General features: G+C 43.1%; 1 protein-coding gene across 6 annotated transcripts in view; it reads left to right on the forward strand.

Moving 5' to 3' along the window:
* The window catches only part of rerea (arginine-glutamic acid dipeptide (RE) repeats a), a 135,085-nt gene extending 125,875 nt beyond the window's left edge, over positions 1–9,210 (forward strand). For 4 of the 6 annotated variants that reach the window (XM_073469453.1, XM_073469455.1, XM_073469454.1 and 1 more), the window contains 11 exons: positions 96–258; positions 362–454; positions 962–1,161; positions 1,420–1,581; positions 1,671–1,784; positions 1,878–3,250; positions 3,898–4,120; positions 4,213–4,930; positions 6,488–6,658; positions 6,766–6,946; positions 7,046–9,210. In XM_073469453.1, the coding sequence (XP_073325554.1) occupies positions 96–258; positions 362–454; positions 962–1,161; positions 1,420–1,581; positions 1,671–1,784; positions 1,878–3,250; positions 3,898–4,120; positions 4,213–4,930; positions 6,488–6,658; positions 6,766–6,946; positions 7,046–7,079 (3,432 nt within the window). In that variant the 3' untranslated portion in view covers positions 7,080–9,210. The remainder of the gene's footprint in view (positions 1–95; positions 259–361; positions 455–961; positions 1,162–1,419; positions 1,582–1,670; positions 1,785–1,877; positions 3,251–3,897; positions 4,121–4,212; positions 4,931–6,487; positions 6,659–6,765; positions 6,947–7,045) is intronic. The other 2 variants (XM_073469457.1, XM_073469459.1) reach the window with 1 other exon arrangement.
* The last annotated feature ends 9,359 nt before the right edge of the window (positions 9,211–18,569 follow it).

Consider the following 18,569-nt stretch of genomic DNA (forward strand, 5'->3'; position numbering starts at 1 on the left):
CAGTCATCTCCTTGAAGTCAAACGTGATGCCTCTTACCTTACGTTTGTGTTCTGTTGCATATTTTTACAGCGTTTGTTTTTGTGTTTCATTTCAGGGAGAGCTAATCACCTTCTACTACTATTGGAAGAAGACCCCCGAGGCAGCCAGTTGTCGAGCCCACCGCAGACACCGCCGTCAGCCCGTCTTCCGCCGCATCAAGACGCGAACCGCTTCCACTCCCGTCAACACTCCCTCACGCCCCCCCTCCAGCGAGTTCTGTGAGTATATTTGACCCCTTCACTGTCTGCCAGAGAGGAAAAGAGGAGACCTGATACTTTCTGGTGTTGGAGCGATGTATTTGAAGTGTTTTCTCTCTTCCAGTGGATCTCAGCTCAGCCAGCGAAGATGACTTTGACAGCGAAGACAGCGAACAGGAGCTGAAGGGCTACGCCTGCCGCCACTGTTTCACCACCAGTAAGACCACGTTCCTTTTACAGACACTCTGATACGGTTTGCTTGGCTATTCCTGTCCTGATTAGGATCAGTGTGGGCCTGCACAACACAGCACTGTGTGACAGATGGGCATCAGAAGATGTCAGAACTAATTTGATCAAATCAGACATGAGCCCACAGCTCATTCCCTCTCTCCACCTCATTATCCTTCCCCTCTTTCCACACAGCTGGCTCTCAGTGCCAGGCTCCCATCTGATCAGCCATCACAACAAGGGTGGCTAATAACTCTGGTTTTATAGTGCTAACCCATGTAGAGATTAGTACATGACTGAAAATGAAGATTGACAATGTAGCAGAAGACAGAGTTACACATTAAAAACAATATTTATCTCATTAGATGTTGAACTACAAAGTAACTTAAGGACTTTCTCTCTATTCTGCAATATTACAGTGGTTCAGAGATCATTTCTGTGTTTCTCGCTGCCTGTGAGAGTGTGTTATTTCACAACTGTAAATGGCTTTCCTCAGCCTCCAAGGACTGGCACCACGGGGGCCGGGAGAACATCTTGCTGTGCACAGACTGCCGCATTCACTTCAAGAAGTACGGTGAGCTGCCCCCCATCGAGAAGCCTGTGGACCCGCCGCCATTTATGTTCAAACCTGTCAAAGAGGAAGAGGATGGACTCAGCGGGAAGCATAGCATGAGGACCCGACGGAACAGAGGCTCGGTACGCGCACACTCTGGCTCTCCATCTATTGCTCTATTTTCACCTTCAGGCACCATAGCCTCAGAGTTATCCCTGCAGAAATGTAGAGCAGAATACAAAGCAAGAAGCTAATCTTCTCTAGACAAGTAGAACAGGGGCAGACTGACATGCATTTTTCCATAAACTCCGGTTGGATTTGCGCATGGTCTATGTCGATCATTTCTCCTATCAAAATTGTATTTAGCCGCCGTGCTTTATGTTGACTCTCTTTGTTAACAGATGTCAACGCTACGTAGTGGTCGAAAGAAGCAGACAGCCAGTCCCGATGGCAGAGCCTCGCCTACCAACGAGGATTTGCGCTCCAGTGGACGTACCTCACCCAGCGCAGCAAGTACTGACAGCACTGACAGCAAGACAGACTCCATGAAGAAGCCCAGCAAGGTAAACACAGCATAGACACCAACTTTGTCTTTCTATGCACGTTTGTCTGTGAAATGTACCATAATTGCTCTGCTGCTTTGACTCCACAGAAGATAAAAGAGGAACCTCCTTCACCTATGAAGAGTGCCAAACGGCAGCGAGAGAAGGGAGCCTCAGACACAGAGGAGCCCGAGAGGGCCAGCGCCAAAAAGTCCAAGACACAAGTGAGTTTGTGGTCTTTGTTTTGCTGTTTGTTTCAATGGAGTGCACTGACTTGGTGTTATGATACTGATGCCTCTCTCTTCTCTGTCCCTCAGGAGCTGAGTCGGCCAGACTCGCCCTCAGAATGCGAGGGGGAAGGGGAAGGCGAGGGCGAGAGCTCTGATGGGCGCAGCATCAACGAGGAGCTCAGTAGCGATCCTAAAGACATTGACCAGGACAACCGGAGCTCCTCCCCGAGCATCCCCAGCCCACGTGACAATGAGAGCGACTCAGACTCCTCCGCTCAGCAGCAGCTCCTGCAGAGCCAGCACCCTCCGGTCATCCAGTGTCAGCCAGGCACCTCAGCCGCCTCCTCGGCACCCCCTCCGCCTACAACCTCAGCCCCCTCACTGCCTCCACAGGTCTCCCCGACAGCGGCCTCCACCTCTCTACCTCCCCAGCCTTTGCCCCAAGCAAGCCCGATGTCTCTTATTCAGTCAGGAGCGTCGCTCCACCCTCAAAGGCTTCCCTCTCCACATTCACCTATGACTCAGGCTCCCCCTCCTGGCCCACCAGTCCCACCTCAGTCATTACCCAGCTCGCATCACGGGCCCATGCCTCCCATGCCACACCCACTACAGCCTGGCCCCTCACACATGCCTCATCCTCACTCCATGCCCCCTCAGGGCTTCCCTGTGGGTCAGTCTCAGGTCCCACCCCTGCCAATCTCTGGCCAATCACAGCAGAGGCCACACACACCCCCTTCCCAGTCCCAGTCATCTGCTCAAAGTGGAGGCCAGCCTCCCAGAGAGCAGCCCCTGCCTCCAGCCCCAATGTCCATGCCTCACATCAAGCCCCCGCCAACCACACCCATCCCTCAGATACCCAACCCACAGTCCCACAAACACCCACCGCACGTGTCAGCGCCTCCATTCCCTCAGATGCCTTCAAACCTGCCTCCACCTCCTGCCCTCAAGCCCCTCAGCTCTTTATCCACCCACCATCCTCCATCGGCACACCCACCTCCCCTCCAGCTTATGCCGCAGGGGCAGCAGCTTCAGCCTCCCCCAGCTCAGCCTCCAGTTCTCACTCAGTCCCAGAGCCTCCCGCCAGCAGCCAGCCACCAACCTCCTCCAGCTCCTCCTCTGCCGCCCTCCGCGGCAGCCTCACACCCAAACGGGCCACCGCAGCCGCCATTCTCTCATCCTTTCAATACAGTTCTACCTCCAACCGGCCCTCCCCCATCCTCATCAAACTCTATGCCTGGCATACAGCCTCCATCTTCCTCCGCTCCATCCTCCTCCATTTCTATGCCACTGCCTGCCTCGGTCACTTGTGCCGGCCCGGGCCCGGTGCTCCCACCTGTACACATCAAAGAAGAGCCTCTGGACGAGATGGAAGAGCCAGAGAGCCCTCCACCCCCACAGAGAAGCCCCTCCCCAGAGCCTACTGTCGTCAACACCCCCAGCCATGCCAGCCAGTCAGCACGGTACGTCTACAAACACTGATCTGTGCCCAAAAAAGAGGAGAACATACACCTGCACATGCTGTTATTCATCAGTAGTCTGTTGAGCTGCTTACTGTCTTGTCTGGGGATGCTGATTAGCTCTCAAACACATCCAACAACAAAGAGTCCCTGCCTTCAGATTTTAAGGCTTTGATGTAAGCAACAAATCGAATGTCCTCAGCAAAACAGGCATCCAAGGCCACAATTAGCCCTGAGCTCTGAGTGGCTGATGGCTCAGAATTATCGGGGATGGAGAGCAGGGAGATTAATTACAGTGAGATGCGAGTGAACTGAGGCATCTGAATATGAGTATCTGTAGTTGCCTTGTGCTTAAGTGGCTCTCAGACTGCCAATGAATAGCAATGAGGATTTTAATACATACTCAACATAGCCACAAAAGTGAATGCTGAGGGAGTTTTTCGTTTCCTTTTGAATAATGGACCAGTGTGAGCTAATACAAGCTGTCTATCCATCTAAAGGGACATTATCCTGCCATTCAGTCTAAAATTAAACATGAACATTGTGGCTCTAACCTTTTATGTATTTTTGTAATGAGTATTAATTTATGAACTAGATAATCATTCCTTTTTGTGAGTAAATGTGTTAAATGTTCTCTACCATGACTGCAGGTTCTACAAGCACCTGGACCGGGGTTACAACTCATGTGCGAGGACAGATTTATACTTCACTCCCCTGGCTTCATCTAAACTGGCCAAGAAGCGAGAGGAAGCTCTGGAGAAAGCCAAGAGGGAAGCAGAGCAGAAAGTGAGGGAAGAGAAGGAGAGAGAGAGGGAGAGGGAAAAAGAGCGAGAAAGAGAGCGGGAACGAGAAAAGGAAGCAGAACGAGCTGCGGTGAGTGGTTTTGTTTGTCTCCCTTTTGTTTGACAGTGGTTAATTTCTTTTTCTTTCAAGTCTTACTAAGCATGAAATTTGTCCCCTCACAGAAAGCTTCGTGTTCCTCTCATGAGGGCAGAATGGAACCTCAGATGGCCGGCCCCGCCCACATGCGTCCGCCCTACGACGGTCCCCCCACCACGATTGCAGCTGTGCCTCCGTACATCGGCCCCGACACCCCTGCCCTGCGCACCCTCAGCGAGTACGCACGACCCCACGTCATGTCCCCCACCAATCGAAACCACCCGTTCTTTGTGTCCCTCAACCCCGCAGACCCCCTGCTGGCCTATCACATGCCCAGCCTGTACAACGCTGACCCGGCCATGCGGGAGCGCGAGCTACGAGAGCGGGAGATGCGAGAGAGGGAGATTCGTGAGAGGGAGCTGAGGGAGAGGATGAAACCTGGTTTCGAGGTTAAGCCTCCAGAGATGGACACACTCCACCCTTCCACGAATCCCATGGAGCACTTTGCCCGGCATGGGGCCATCACGTTGCCCCCCATGGCTGGACCTCACCCTTTCGCCTCCTTGCATCCAGGCCTGAACCCATTAGAGCGTGAGCGGTTGGCCCTAGCTGGGCCCCAGCTGCGGCCAGAAATGAGCTACCCAGAGAGGTTGGCTGCAGAGAGACTCCATGCTGAGAGGATGGCCACAGTGGCCAATGACCCCATCGCTCGTCTACAGATGTTCAACGTCACGCCACACCACCACCAGCACTCACATATTCACTCCCACCTTCACCTCCACCAGCAAGATCCTCTTCACCAAGGTAAAAGAAAGCCCTACTTGTTTACATACATGTAAATGTCTCTAACACTGTTACACAATTACACAATAGATAAAAAAAAACCTTTATAATATTCAATACATTATTGTATTCATATATATGTTGAAATTATAACAAATTTGAATGGTTGCACTCTAAAACATATATAATTTGTTGTTAATTGGTCATTATTTGGCAAACACAGTTGTGTGATCCAAAATGTTTGAGAATGTGGTTACTATGGGATGCAATTTGGCAAATAATGTAAAGATTTTTGTTTTATTTTTATGATAGCAACCATTTTGTCTGAGTAGTTTTTTATATTTCCTATAATTGATATCTGATTCAGAATTTTAGTACATTTTCACTGTCTGTTCTTCTCTTTATGCATGAAACAGTCATGTAAATATTTTTAAATGGGAAGAAATATGTACCTTACTTGACAATGTTTTTATAGTATATATTTATTTTTGTATTCGTGTGTGTGTATATATATATATATATAGTTATAGTTATATTACTTCCACATCCCTTTGATGACGTATTCAGCATGTGATACATGGATGTTTTGATAGTTATTCCTATCAAATTTGTATATGGATGTATCAATATTTTAGCTTTATGTTTTTAATGTTGTGTGATATTGGTGTTATTGTGTCGTATTTTGAAATTATACATTTTTGTCATGGAAAGGGAGATCTATATTATCAGAACAAATATAAGATATATGACCATTAGAAAAAAGTTAATGTATTTAAGAAATGTCCAAGAATAGACCCTTGGGGTACTCCACAAATAAATTGTTATCTATTTAAGATGTACCAGCTGAAAAGAATATTGTGTTTAACAGTATGAAATATTTTGGAAAAAATTTAATGTTTTTTCATCAGAGGCAGCAGAAATATAGCTAACTAGTTGAAACCGTGCCAATTCTACGATATAATTAGAAATACATCTGCACTTACAGGATGTTGTTTTCTTTAACTCAGTGAAGTTCAAGGTTATAGGAAGAGAAGTTTTATTTGAAGAATCTTGGAAAAACTGGCTAAAATGAAAGTAGATAACAAGAGTTTCACCTGATTTATTGCAAGCAAGTAAAATAATACACAACAACGACCTACACACAGACAAATATGACTTTTTTAAGGCGGTTAAGATTAGTTAAGGATCTTTTCTAGTATAGAGCAAAGGGCATCAATGAAGAGTGAAAAAAGGGACTTAAAATTAGTGATAGTTCCACTTAAATCTTTTTTAGTAGTAGATTTTTACCATATGATCTGAAAGTTCACCTCACATTTTATACCCTCTGTTTTAACGTGCAGAATTGGCATGAGATTGGATTAAAGTATGTTACATCCTCATTAAGTTCCTGATAGGGCGAGCAGTTGCTGTACAGTGGATATATATAGTAAAGTGGTCCCTGAATTATTTTGGTCAACCTTGAGTGGAGTAACATTACATGAAGCTGCGTATCATTAATGCCTGTAGCATGCACTGTCTGTGATACACTGAAAATGTAAAATGAGTGTACCTTGAACCTAAGACTCTGACGGCCAGAAGGTGGTGGTGAATGTCTTGTGTGTCCTCCAGGTTCGGGGGGTCATCCCCTGGCAGTAGATCCCTTGGGACCTGGACATCACCTGGCCCGCTTCCCTTACCCGCCCGGCGCCATCCCCAACCCACTCCTCGGCCAGCCGCATGAACACGAGATGCTGCGCCACCCAGTCTTTGGTAAGTTCTCTGCCAGTTGCAAAACTCATTACCAGTAAAATCACATCCAATCTATCAATCATAGCCAGACCTTCCTGATCAAATCTTTTGGTTTGTGCCTCCTCCAGGTACTCCATACCCTCGGGAACTACAAGGAGGTCTGCCACCGCCCATGTCCGCAGCACACCAGCTGCAGGCCATGCATGCCCAGTCAGCTGAGCTCCAGAGGCTGGCCATGGAGCAGCAGTGGCTCCACGGCCACCATCACATGCACGGAGGACCACTGCCTGGCCAGGAGGACTACTACAGGTCAGATGAGCAACAGCAATCAGACTAAAAAAACATTATATAAACTGGGTGTGTTTGTGTGTGTATGTGTATTAAAACTTGATGTTGTTTTTGTTTCAGCCGGCTGAAGAAGGAGAGTGACAAGCAGCTGTAACCAGCCAAGGGAGGCAGTGACTGACAGGTGCAGGACACGGGAAGTTGTTACAGAGTCGTTACATTCAGTTTCGAAGAACAGAAAAGGCCAAGTGGATCGTCTGAGAATTCTTCTGATATTTGGTTTCTGTTCCTGTCAAGGACCTTTTTTTTTTTAATTATTATTTTTTCAAGACATTGACATTTCAAGACATCTTTGGTATATAGCCAGTAGTGACAACGTCCTCAAGACTCCTGCATGACAAGCTTCCCTGACGTTTTTTTGTAGGTGCTAGAACAAGACACTGTGCTTATCAACAAAAGAAAAAAAAAGACAAGACTGGTCAGGCCGTTTATGGAAAAATAACAAGTGCTATCTTAAATTCAACATTTATTTTAATACATTGTTGGAGGTTTTTCATAATTTTAAGAAAAGCTACAGCATGGCGTTTTTGAGTCTGTAAATAGTATATATAAACATATAATTATTATTATAATTATTATTATTACTAGGTGTGGACTCCAAACCAAGTCGTTTCAACCTCCAATATAATTGTTTTGAAGCATTATCCCTTGTTTCAGAGGGGAGCACCATGGCATTATTATATGAGCAGTTTCCGAGAGAGTTGTGGTTCAGTTGTGACGTTCCTCTGACATCACTGTGTGTTAGATTTTAGTCCCACATCATACACTATGTAAACCTGTCGCACCCACATCCATCCATCACACACCTTCGACAAGCAGACGGTTGTCAGAATGTGTAAACTCGACGTGTTGAGTTGATGATTTAAAACACTTGAAGAGGTGATGCAGTAAGTCACTGAGGTTTCTGTGGAGTGCACACTGAAGCCATGGATTTAAAAGATTAAAAAATAAGATAAACGTTTGCACTGAGAGAGTATTGTTGAGCTCCACCCAACTGGTTTTACCCTTTTTTTTTTGCTTAAAATCAGTATTTAAGTCTACAGAATGGAGGTATACTTCATTACTTTTGTTTTTATAGAGAATGATTTTGATAAGGATTTTAAAAATGTGGACACCAGAAACTTATTTGGATGACCTGAAGAAAAGTTCTTTTAAATTATCGGGACCTGAATTTTAACTTCACTCAACGGGAGCTTAACAGGACTTACAGATTGTTTTAAATGTATGAATGCTTTGTGTTTTTTTGTCTTTTTCATCACCTGGTCCGGTCAACGACGTTTGTCGCAGGGCTCATATCCGACCGAGTCATCCTCCGACTAGGCTGTAATAATGTTCACTGTGACACTAGAGGAGGGGGGCCTGCCAACACGTGACCACCAGGAGGGTAGAGGGTCCATGATTCTGTGTGTGCGTATGAATGTGTGTGTTTTCCTCACAATGTTTTGCCTTGGTTCCTTAGGGATACACACAACCTCCTGAGCCTCGGGAGTGCTGTGTGTGTACGTGCCACTGACTGTTACAAGTCGTGTTGACCTGTCGTATCAGTGCACATGAGCCCAAATTTTTCTTTTTGTTTTTTTTATTGCTGTAGCCATGACATGAGTTCTGCTTTTGTTCCATGCACTAAGACTGTTGAACTGTCGTGGACACTTAGAAAACTGTGGCTGAGTTTTTTTCTTTAAACCAAATGAAGAAACTGTTCTTGCATTTAAAAGTGACCATATCTACCCATGGAGCACTATAATTTACATTTACACACTTGTAAACATCATCAAAACTCACAGCCCCCTTTTTTCTTTTAAAAGTCCAAAAAAGTCCCTGACAACAACCTGTCTCTCTGTCTCGCCATCTTCCTGTGTCTTCTCTCCTGACGACGAGCTCCTCATCATCATCATCATCATCTTTGCCTCGTTTCCTGACGATTCCCTTGCCTTTTACTCCCTCTTTTTGTGTCTCCAAAACCTTTGATGTTAAGTGTTGTCAATGGTTTAGCTTCTCGTTTCAAAGCGGCAATAGCAGAATGTAAATTCTGACTGCTAAGATTTATATATATACTGGTATCTTGAAGCTTATTGTATATATGAGTAGTCGCCATGGGATGACACAATGTAAACAAAAAGTAGAAATAATAAGAAAAATTGTGAGTCCTGTGTTCTCTCCATTTGAGTATTTTGTAATTTTTTTGAAAAATTTGTGGAATTAAAATAAACGACTAAGTTACACCACAAGATACGACTTGTTTTCTTTTTGTGTGTCTTCTGATATATTAATGAATCCTGTTCATTCCTTTGTAAACGCAGACTGCTGAATCCCAGCAGCCGTGAGACAATAATCCTTTCAACGGTGAACAATTTTGATTACTCACTGCTCATTTGGCAAAGAAAAACACTCCTAACTCCATCTGTTTTTTTACATTTGTGAATGTGATTCTCCAGCTGAGCAGAGGGACTGTTGTGGATCTGTTTTGATAATACTCATGTCCTACATTTGCTCTTGAATAATAGAATTTTTGCTCGATGGGAGAAACGTGTTAAAGAAACAGATCAAGCATCCCCATTTTTCCTCAGCTTCACAAACACCGAGCTTTGAGAGATCACCTCAGCAGCAGGTAGTGAATCTCAGAGCTGAATATTGCACTGCTATGGTATAATAACATCAAAGCCTGGCTAAGCCAGAAGGAACACTTACGCAGGCTGAGATGCCTTGCTATCAGCGGGGCATGGCTGTCATTTCATCCTGTGTGTGTGTGGAGTGATAGACCAGCAATCTGTGATGCTGTGCCGAAGCGATGGGCTGTCATTTTGAGAGGGAGCTATTATTCTACTGCTGCTCTCTGAAATGATGCCCTGTCCTCGGGAAAATCGAGGTTCCTTGGATGCTCTATCCTGGGGCTGTCATGTGATGGCCCGCCTTGTGAGGAGGTGCTGCTTGTTGTTGCCTCACCTCCCCATAAGACACAACAAGACGTCAGAGCCGAGCAGCACTGGCTGGTTGAATAATTCATCTCCCCTCCTCCTCCTCTTCCTCCTCCACACCGGCGATGGAGTGACTGTGACTTGTGTCAACTCAAATCCTTCTCATAATACTGTGTGTACCCCTCAGGCATGCACACAGGGATGCACAGTCTCAGAAAAAAAAATCTGCTCTTTCTGTCTGAATAGCAATATGTCTTGTGCTGTTCTCGCAGTGTTATTGTGTCTGTTGCAGCTGGTCTCTCGGACATAGAGCCTCCTCATCTCCTCCGTCCTCCTGTCTCTTTCCTTTCGCTCCGCTGGGCCTGCCTGCCTGCTGCAGAGTGTGATGCTCAGTGGCAGAGAGGAGCCTACATGCCATTAGTGCGTTCAGTCGGAAGGTAGCTGTGCTCCTTCGGCTGGTCGCTCTGCGGCTGCAGCAAGGACCCTGTTTATGTAAAAATGAGCCGTGTTGACACAGAAAGCAAATCTTCTGCTGGTGTTATTCCTCATCCACCGGCTGAATTAGATATACAAGAGACATGATAGGCTACTGGATATTTCATATGTCTGGTGTTCTCCCAGAAACACCCACCATGTTCAACGTTTTATGTGCTTGGCGCAGAAATAAAATCACTGGTTCCATGTTTTATCTTGGCCCTGTTCTTCAAATGTGGCTTAAAGGCTGAGTTTTCATGATGAAATAATCATGTTAAAGCGGCACTATGTAGTATGGAGAAGAAATCCAAACTCAGAATTTTAATATTCACAATATTACGCATTGAGGCTTTATATAAAGTCTTTTTAAATCAATTTGGGATCACAGGGCTTCCAGGGAAGTGTATGAGGCCAGAAATGTTTTGTGGACTTCACCCGAGTTTCCATCAGCATGGGGATGAGTAGATAATGACTGAATTTTCATTTTGGGTGAACTTATCCTTTAATCTCACCCCACATTCTGCTTCTACTCCACCACGTGTCAGAGGGACATTATTGTGCTTTTTACTCCACTACAATTATCTGGCAGCTTCAGCTACTAGTTACTATATAAACTTAGATGTTTGTATACCAAACACATAAAATGTACAAATACAGCTGAAGTGATTAATCTGTTAATTGATTAGTCGACTGACAGACATTTCATAGATCCAAGCTTCTCAAATGTAAAGATTTGCTCCCATTACTTTTAACAATCTTTATGCATTTTTTAAAAAGTTTTGAGGTTTCAACTGCTTCTTGGACAAAACAAGCACGGTCACTTCGGGCTCTGGGTAACTTTGAAGATATTTCTCACCATTCTCAGAATTTTTACAAACCAAACAAACAATCAATTGATTAATGGAGAAAATAATCAGCAGATTAATCCATAATGAAAATAATGATCAGTGTCAGTCCTGTATAAAATAGTTCAAACTGAGCTCCACTTCAACCAGCTGCAACAGTAAAATCTTAGTTTACATTAAATGCATGAGTAATAATCTAATGATATATAATAGTATTACAGTCAGTGAGTACGTTTAATACTTGAAGAAGATTTTTTTGATCGTACTTTTACTTGAATAACATATTATTGCAGGACTTTGACTTGTAACAGAGTGTTTTTACAGTGTGGTACTAGTACTTTTACTCAATAAAGGGTCTGACTACTTCCTCCTCCACTGCCCAGCATGCACTGGGGCAATAGGTTCATGGCCATACACTCACACAAGTCTCATTTTATGTGTTCCTGCATTATTACTGGTGTCATTTTGTTCCACATTGGGCTCCAAAATATGTAATAACTGTTAAACATTAGATATTATCTGTGAAGATGGTCAGACGACAGGTGATGTTGGTGCACGACTGGTGGGCGTACACAATGGACATGAATGAGACTTTTAAGTGATAATTACAGTCCTGCTATGGAAATGAAACATTTCTTAAATCTCTTATGAATCAGCTTTAATTGTCTGATCAATTTTCAGCAAGGTGAGTTCAGCAGTGAGTTGTTCGTACGGACATTTATTTTGCTAATCACACCAACAGATCATCATGATTTCTCAATAACCTGCATCTTCTCATCTAAAATCAACATCCTTCATTATAAATCTTACAAAGCCGGTTACTTGCATGTGAAATCAGGTTCATGTATGGGACTTCTTGGTCATGATCCTGCACTTTTGCAGGTTAAGGTTTGAGGATTTGTTGCTATGACAACAGTTACAGGTGAATTTTAAACCAGCTGCAAAGAATCAAAAGATCCAGACTTGTGAAAACAGCAACATTTGACTCTGGATAACTCCACGTACGAAGAATGGGGTCCTCTGGATCGACATTCATTCATTTACAAAACAAGCTACCTTTGATTATGTGAAAACTCCACTAAATAAATTGAGCACAGCTGTAGGAATTTGATGCATGCAAATAAAGGTAATTAAACACATCTAAAATGCAAATGAGCCCATCTCAAATATGCATGCATGCATTTTATTTAAAACAAGGTTGGTCCCTGCATTTCAGACATCTGAATATTTATATCAACGAGACAGCCTTCATTTCCCAAGGAAAGGTCACAGCGAGGTTTTCCTGTAAAACACTGGAATGATAACTACACCAGGAGGATAAACTTTAAAATCTGCTATATGGTAAAATACTTGTGGTGTTGCCATCTGATTTCAAGCACTTTCCCTGTAAAGTCAGAATAAAGGCAGCCGAGGAAACGAACCTGCTGCTTCATGAAAGACAGAAACATCCTTCAGGTTTACAGATAACCGACCCCATGGTTTGTCCAGTGTCTCTGACCCTCTCATCCTCTCCCCCGGCTGTAATTATCTCCCTCCTCACCAAACAAGTCCATATAGTGAGATGTGTGTACTGGTGTGTGGTCCGCCAGGTCAAAAGCTAACTGTGGTTTTAAGTAGAAAAGGAAACAGGAGAAGATGATGCGCTTTTTTTAATTGACGCATTGAAACAGACAGAACGATCTGGCAGGAAATATTTCACGGTCTACGGATCTCTTCTGGCAAACATTTAAAGTTATCATCCAATATATGAGTCTTTCTGCTCCTGTCCGGTTCATTCTGATGCATGAATCGGCCACAGTTTATATGCATCTGGGCATTGTGTTTTCAGGTTGTCCATCAGTCCCATTCTCAGGAACACAATATCTCAGGAAAGCCTTGAGAGAATGCTTCAGATGTCTGATTGGACTCGAGGATGAACTAATTTGATTTTGGGGGTCGAAGGTCAAAGGTCACTGTGACCTCACAAAACATGGTTTGGGCCATGATGAATGTCTGATAGAATAAAATGATGAAGTGATAACGTTTAAGGTTTCTGCAAACCACACATATGTTGAGGCTTTACATTTCTTTATGTTCAGTTATGTCATGACAACGCTGTGCTTATGGTCTTGTTAGGTTTAGGGCCAAAACACACTTGGTAAGGGTTTGGAAAAGATCATGTTTTGGCTTGAAATACCTGCTTTGGTCACCACAAACACGCTTGGAGATGTCACAATGTCTGCTTAACAGCAGCTATTTATTTTTTGTTGCCACAAACTTAAAAATATCCAGTGTCCTTTTTTCAAATGTTGAAAACGCTGTGGTCCTTTGTCAAAAATATCCAGTGGTTTCACACTTACAAGTGTTGAAATGCAGTCTCCCGTACTGCGGTCACTGGCTTGGCAGCCTCGCTGAACTCCACCATCATCCGCTTCACCTCCCGATATGGCAGCATGGTATGAAGCCTGTAACTTCTATAAATGTGAGTCTATCGGTGATATTGGTGAAGTGAGATGTCTGCACAAAACCCAAAGGGTACCATAAGACAACACCCACCCCAGCCACAACTTATTATCAACTGATATGGCTTTTTCAGGGTCGATACCAATACTAATTTTTAGAAATCAAGGAGACTGAAAAACGATATCTGGGACAATAATCATTTGCAGTAAGAATCCAAACTCTTTCAAACGACCAGTGATGAAATCAAAGCACAATTTACTCAAGTACTGTTCCTATGTACAATTTTCAGGAACTTTACTTGAGTATTTCCTTTTTCTGCTACTTTATACTTCCACTCCACAACATTTATTTGATACATTTAGTTGCTTTGCAGATTTTGATTATTCAGTGTTTATCGGCTATTAATTGTGACGTGTTACCAATCAGTTTTTGTTGTGGGCGGGACATTGTGTGAGACACTGCATCAGAGCCAAAGTAGCACATTTTTGAATTTGTTTATTTTATTGGCAATCTGGCAGAAAAATCACAGATACCGATAATTGGAAAAAGGCTGAATCTCCTACTGTTCACCCTGCTGCCATCTGAAAAATACAGAAGTATCTGATGCCGTACCACCATACTACAGAGCAGCTTCTTTCCTCAGACTGTGAGACTCCTCAATTCAGTCTCCGCACTCCATTTTATAAATTAGACTGTTATTTCTGTGAGAGTAGCATAAAAGGACTCAAACCTAGTTTTTTGTGTTGTAGGAAAAAAAAGACAAATAAATTGACCATGTACTTTGTTTGCAGAAACGTTAACTGCTAACATTTTATTCAGGCGACTGTGGTGATTATTCAGGAACCGAGGGGGAGATTGTGAACATATTTCACAGTAAATCAGACACTGAATTGGTGACACTATTCTCCAGCACCAGCCTTGAACCTGTGGTGACTGAGATCTTCTGTGACACCAGGTTGAACACGTGTGTATGTGAAGCATCCACGTTTTTACCATTTATAGCTTCTTTGCAGCAACATCCTTATTCAAAGCATCGTCACACACACACAAGGAATTTGACATAGATATACAGCAGTAGTCCACCACAAGCTCATCGGTGCAGGTGCAGATTGCATAAGCTAGTTGTCCATCAGCTTTAGTCCTTGCGGTGTGTTCAAGTGCAGCTTTTTGGTCAAACACAGGCGACCTGAGGCGACGCAACTGTCAGCCCTCCTCACTGCTAGCTCTTCGATGTTGGTTTTGTGTGTCAGGGCCCTTACACAACTTCCTCACATATACAGTAGTACTCCCCACGACCTGTGAACACACTTTGATGTGTAAAAGAGGGGGTGTTCTACTTTAAGTGAAGGGTTTAGGAGGGAGTAGAGAGTCAAGGTGGAGTTCTCAATTTGTTTTCCTCATAAGAACACTGGAGCTCTACATCACATGATGGTTGGACACCAGTGAAAAGAAAAAGAAACACATGAAGCAGGGGAGGATACTGCAGCTCTGCATACCACAGCGTAATATTTCATGTCCAAGGAGTCGGCTGCCATTTTGATCCACCCTTAATGTTCAGTCCCTGCATGTGTGTGTGTGTGCAGTAATGACTTTCCCAGTGTGTGTGTGTCCGTATCACTTTATCTGTGTGTATCTGTTTGTGTTGCAGCCTGCTGTGTGTTTGAGGCCTGCGCTGCAGCTCCCATGCTTCTAATGATATCCTGCGCTCACATTCCTGTCATAGCCTCTCTGGATTCCCCCTTGTCTGCACCAGCGGATCAACCCAGTGCAGCCACTGGCCCGGCCCGAGCATTCCTCACTTCCAACACACACGCCCTCGGGAGGCCTTTGCAGACGCCTACCGCAAACCGCACACACACACACACTGCCTCTCATTCTCCCACACTCACTCTCCCTCCTGTTTCTATTGTCTTGAGTTCGATTTCAAGGGAACAGCCTGTAGCCAGAGTCGCAGGAACTCTTTGTTCAATAAAGCGTGCCAGGTTCGGTTCCTCGCTGGCAGAGGATAGACAAAGCAAGGCTCACACGCTAGACTTCCAGGCTCCTCTTTAATGTGTTGTCATAAAACATGCAGCTGGCAGAGACTTAACGTTCGGTGGGACTCTGCAGCACACTGAGCCCTGGGTATTGCCCTTCCAACTGTCCTCGTACATGTTTCTTTCCGCGGCGTCTGTGCACTGTCAGAATCACATAGACCTGACATTTCAGCTTCTTCACAGTGTTTCAATTCACTGTTCACCCAGTGGAAAATGTGAAAAAAAATCAGGAGACTGCTGGGGCTTCAGTGTACAAAAATGTCCTCCGCTGTCATCTCAAAATACTGGGACAGTGGAGGGATATTGGTTCTTTTGGCAGCGCACTCCTTCAAATTTATTTTTCAGATGAAAATAAGACTTCAGGCTGTCATCTGATTTACTTCGCTGCTTGGAGGCAGACGAAACCCAGAGTGACTTTAAGAAACAGTCTGCATACTGCCATGCGGCTTACCCCCAACCCCTTTAATGTGCAGTCATGAGGGTTTCATAACCTCCTGTAACGCAGAAACAGATTTGTTTTACTCTTGCATTCACAAACAAATTCTGCTGGTCCTTAAACCATAAAGTAGATAATAAATCCCAAACCAAGTTGTACAGACACAAGGTTAATGGTACGATTCAAGGGCCTGTTTGACATTACGGACTTAATGACAAAAAATAGTAGCACAACCCAGCACTTATTCACTCCTGATTCACTTCAGTTTGCTCTGATTCTTTGTGCAGCTGGTAGCATTTTATTCTGTTTTAGACAGGTTTTGCATCAAGTAAACTGGAATATATATCTATATCATAGAGCACTGTCTTTCTTACTTGTTGCATCAAGTTAAATGCTCATTTCTGAATTAACACTACATATTTGACCTTTGAATTCGACATTATTCAAACAAAATATTGTTTTACCACAACTAGAGGCATTACTGCTCTGGTAAGGTTAGGTCCTCTGTATATTTTCTCATTTGTTTGGGGTTTTTTGAGAGACATTATTCTGAAAATCTATCAAAAAAACAGATTCTAGTATTTAGTCATTTTTTGGATGTTTTTAAATTCTTATAAACAAAAATATCTGGGAATATATATAAAACTGATCCTCTGAATAAACGTCTCAATGTGATACAACTTTTACTCAGAAAAAATTAAATATAGATACAGCACATTAAATAATAGATGGAGTAGATGAAAAACTACATCACCTTAAAGGTCTCTATATTTTAAGGAGAAATGTTCACATAAAATCTCATTCCCAGAAACAGGAAGCACTGACAGTACTGTCAGACGTGGATCACAAACAATGCCTCCTACCAGGTTTATTGACTTCAGACTCAGAGCGGATGTAGCCAAGAGAATTAAAGTCACTTAAACCGGATAAAAAGCTGATTTGTGAGCCTTTCTATGAGGAGAAAACAAACCTCACAGTCCTGTGAGCTTTTTGAAAATCACATTTATGCCCCAACCCGTTAGTTCAGGCACACAACTGGAGGTGTGCTGCTACATCCACTCTCCCAGGGTTATTTAATCCATTAAAGCCTCACTCTGTCTTCTGCTCACACACTTGTTGGTACCACTGCAGATGAAAGGCTCGCTACAGCATTTCATCATGAGGGGTTTTCTGTTAAAACGATGAGGGTCACAGCTTCACTTCACCGAAGCTAAGCTAAGTGGTGCTGCATGTGCTGATGTGCATATTGTGAGTTATGTCCAAATCCCATATCCTTTAAAGGAGGACTTTAATGCAAACTATTCAAACTCAAACTCTACAACTTGTAGATTTATCAGTTTATTGTGTAGTGTAGTCAGATGCTTTGTGGTGGGACCATTGAAGTCATGTGAACGCAGTGTATTTCACGTATAGCCCCCCAAAAAGTGGTGCTCTTCTGTAAGGATTATCTTGCTGAAAAAAACATGTAGGTATGATAAACTTTTGAGCATAAAGGTGCACTACGTAGTTTTTTATGCCTAAACACACTAAATAAACAAACTCTTTGTTTAAACGACTGAATTAACAAACTGACCTTAAAGGACAACACAATTTCATACTGTTTTACTTTGTTTATATTTGGCTGACCCTGCCACCTCTCTCGCTTCAAACAGTACGAACAGCTTGTTTATTCAGTTATAGAAAAACATTTCTGAGTTTGTATTATTACCTCATTAATATTTTAAATATTACATTTCTAAGTTTGAATTTCTTCTCCAAAACTACATATTACCCCTTTAATTGCTGTATTAATCCAAAACCAACGGGAAAAATCCCAAAGGCTTTTTGTCCAAGGAAGCAGAGTGATGCTAACTTCCGGGTTGGCCTACAAAAATACATAATCTCAGCACTTTATTGACAATTCTTGTTAAACGGCAACATATATATGTATATATATATATACCGTATATATATATAGTATGTTGTAAAGAAAATCCTGCATGGTATACCTTTAGACAAAGGTAATGGAGGAGCTGCTCACAAAAAAATTGAAAGGGTGCACCAGGAATATCTCAGTAAACAAAAAATATAGATTAAACACACGTTGATGTCTATTTGGGAAGTTGCCAGCAATATTCTGATGTTGAAGTTTATAAACTGCTATGATATTTATATATATATACTATAAAATGTATTACTATACTATTCAACTTTATTTGTCCCTGAAGGGCACTTGGTTCTGCAGCATAGAGTACAACATAAAGAGTAATAACAAACATTAAATAACATACAGGCTCAGCAGCACTACATCAGTGAACAAGCAAAATCATTAAGACAAAAATAAAAAAAATACAATGATGACGATCCTGCCATCCTGCTAAATAACGTATGACCAGTTAAAAATACATCATGTTCAGTAAAGTTGTCCAGCGACATCATCAGAATCAGAATCAACATTAA

This window comes from Pagrus major, chromosome 7 (genome assembly GCF_040436345.1).
Source record: "Pagrus major chromosome 7, Pma_NU_1.0".
Lineage (NCBI taxonomy): Eukaryota > Metazoa > Chordata > Actinopteri > Spariformes > Sparidae > Pagrus > Pagrus major.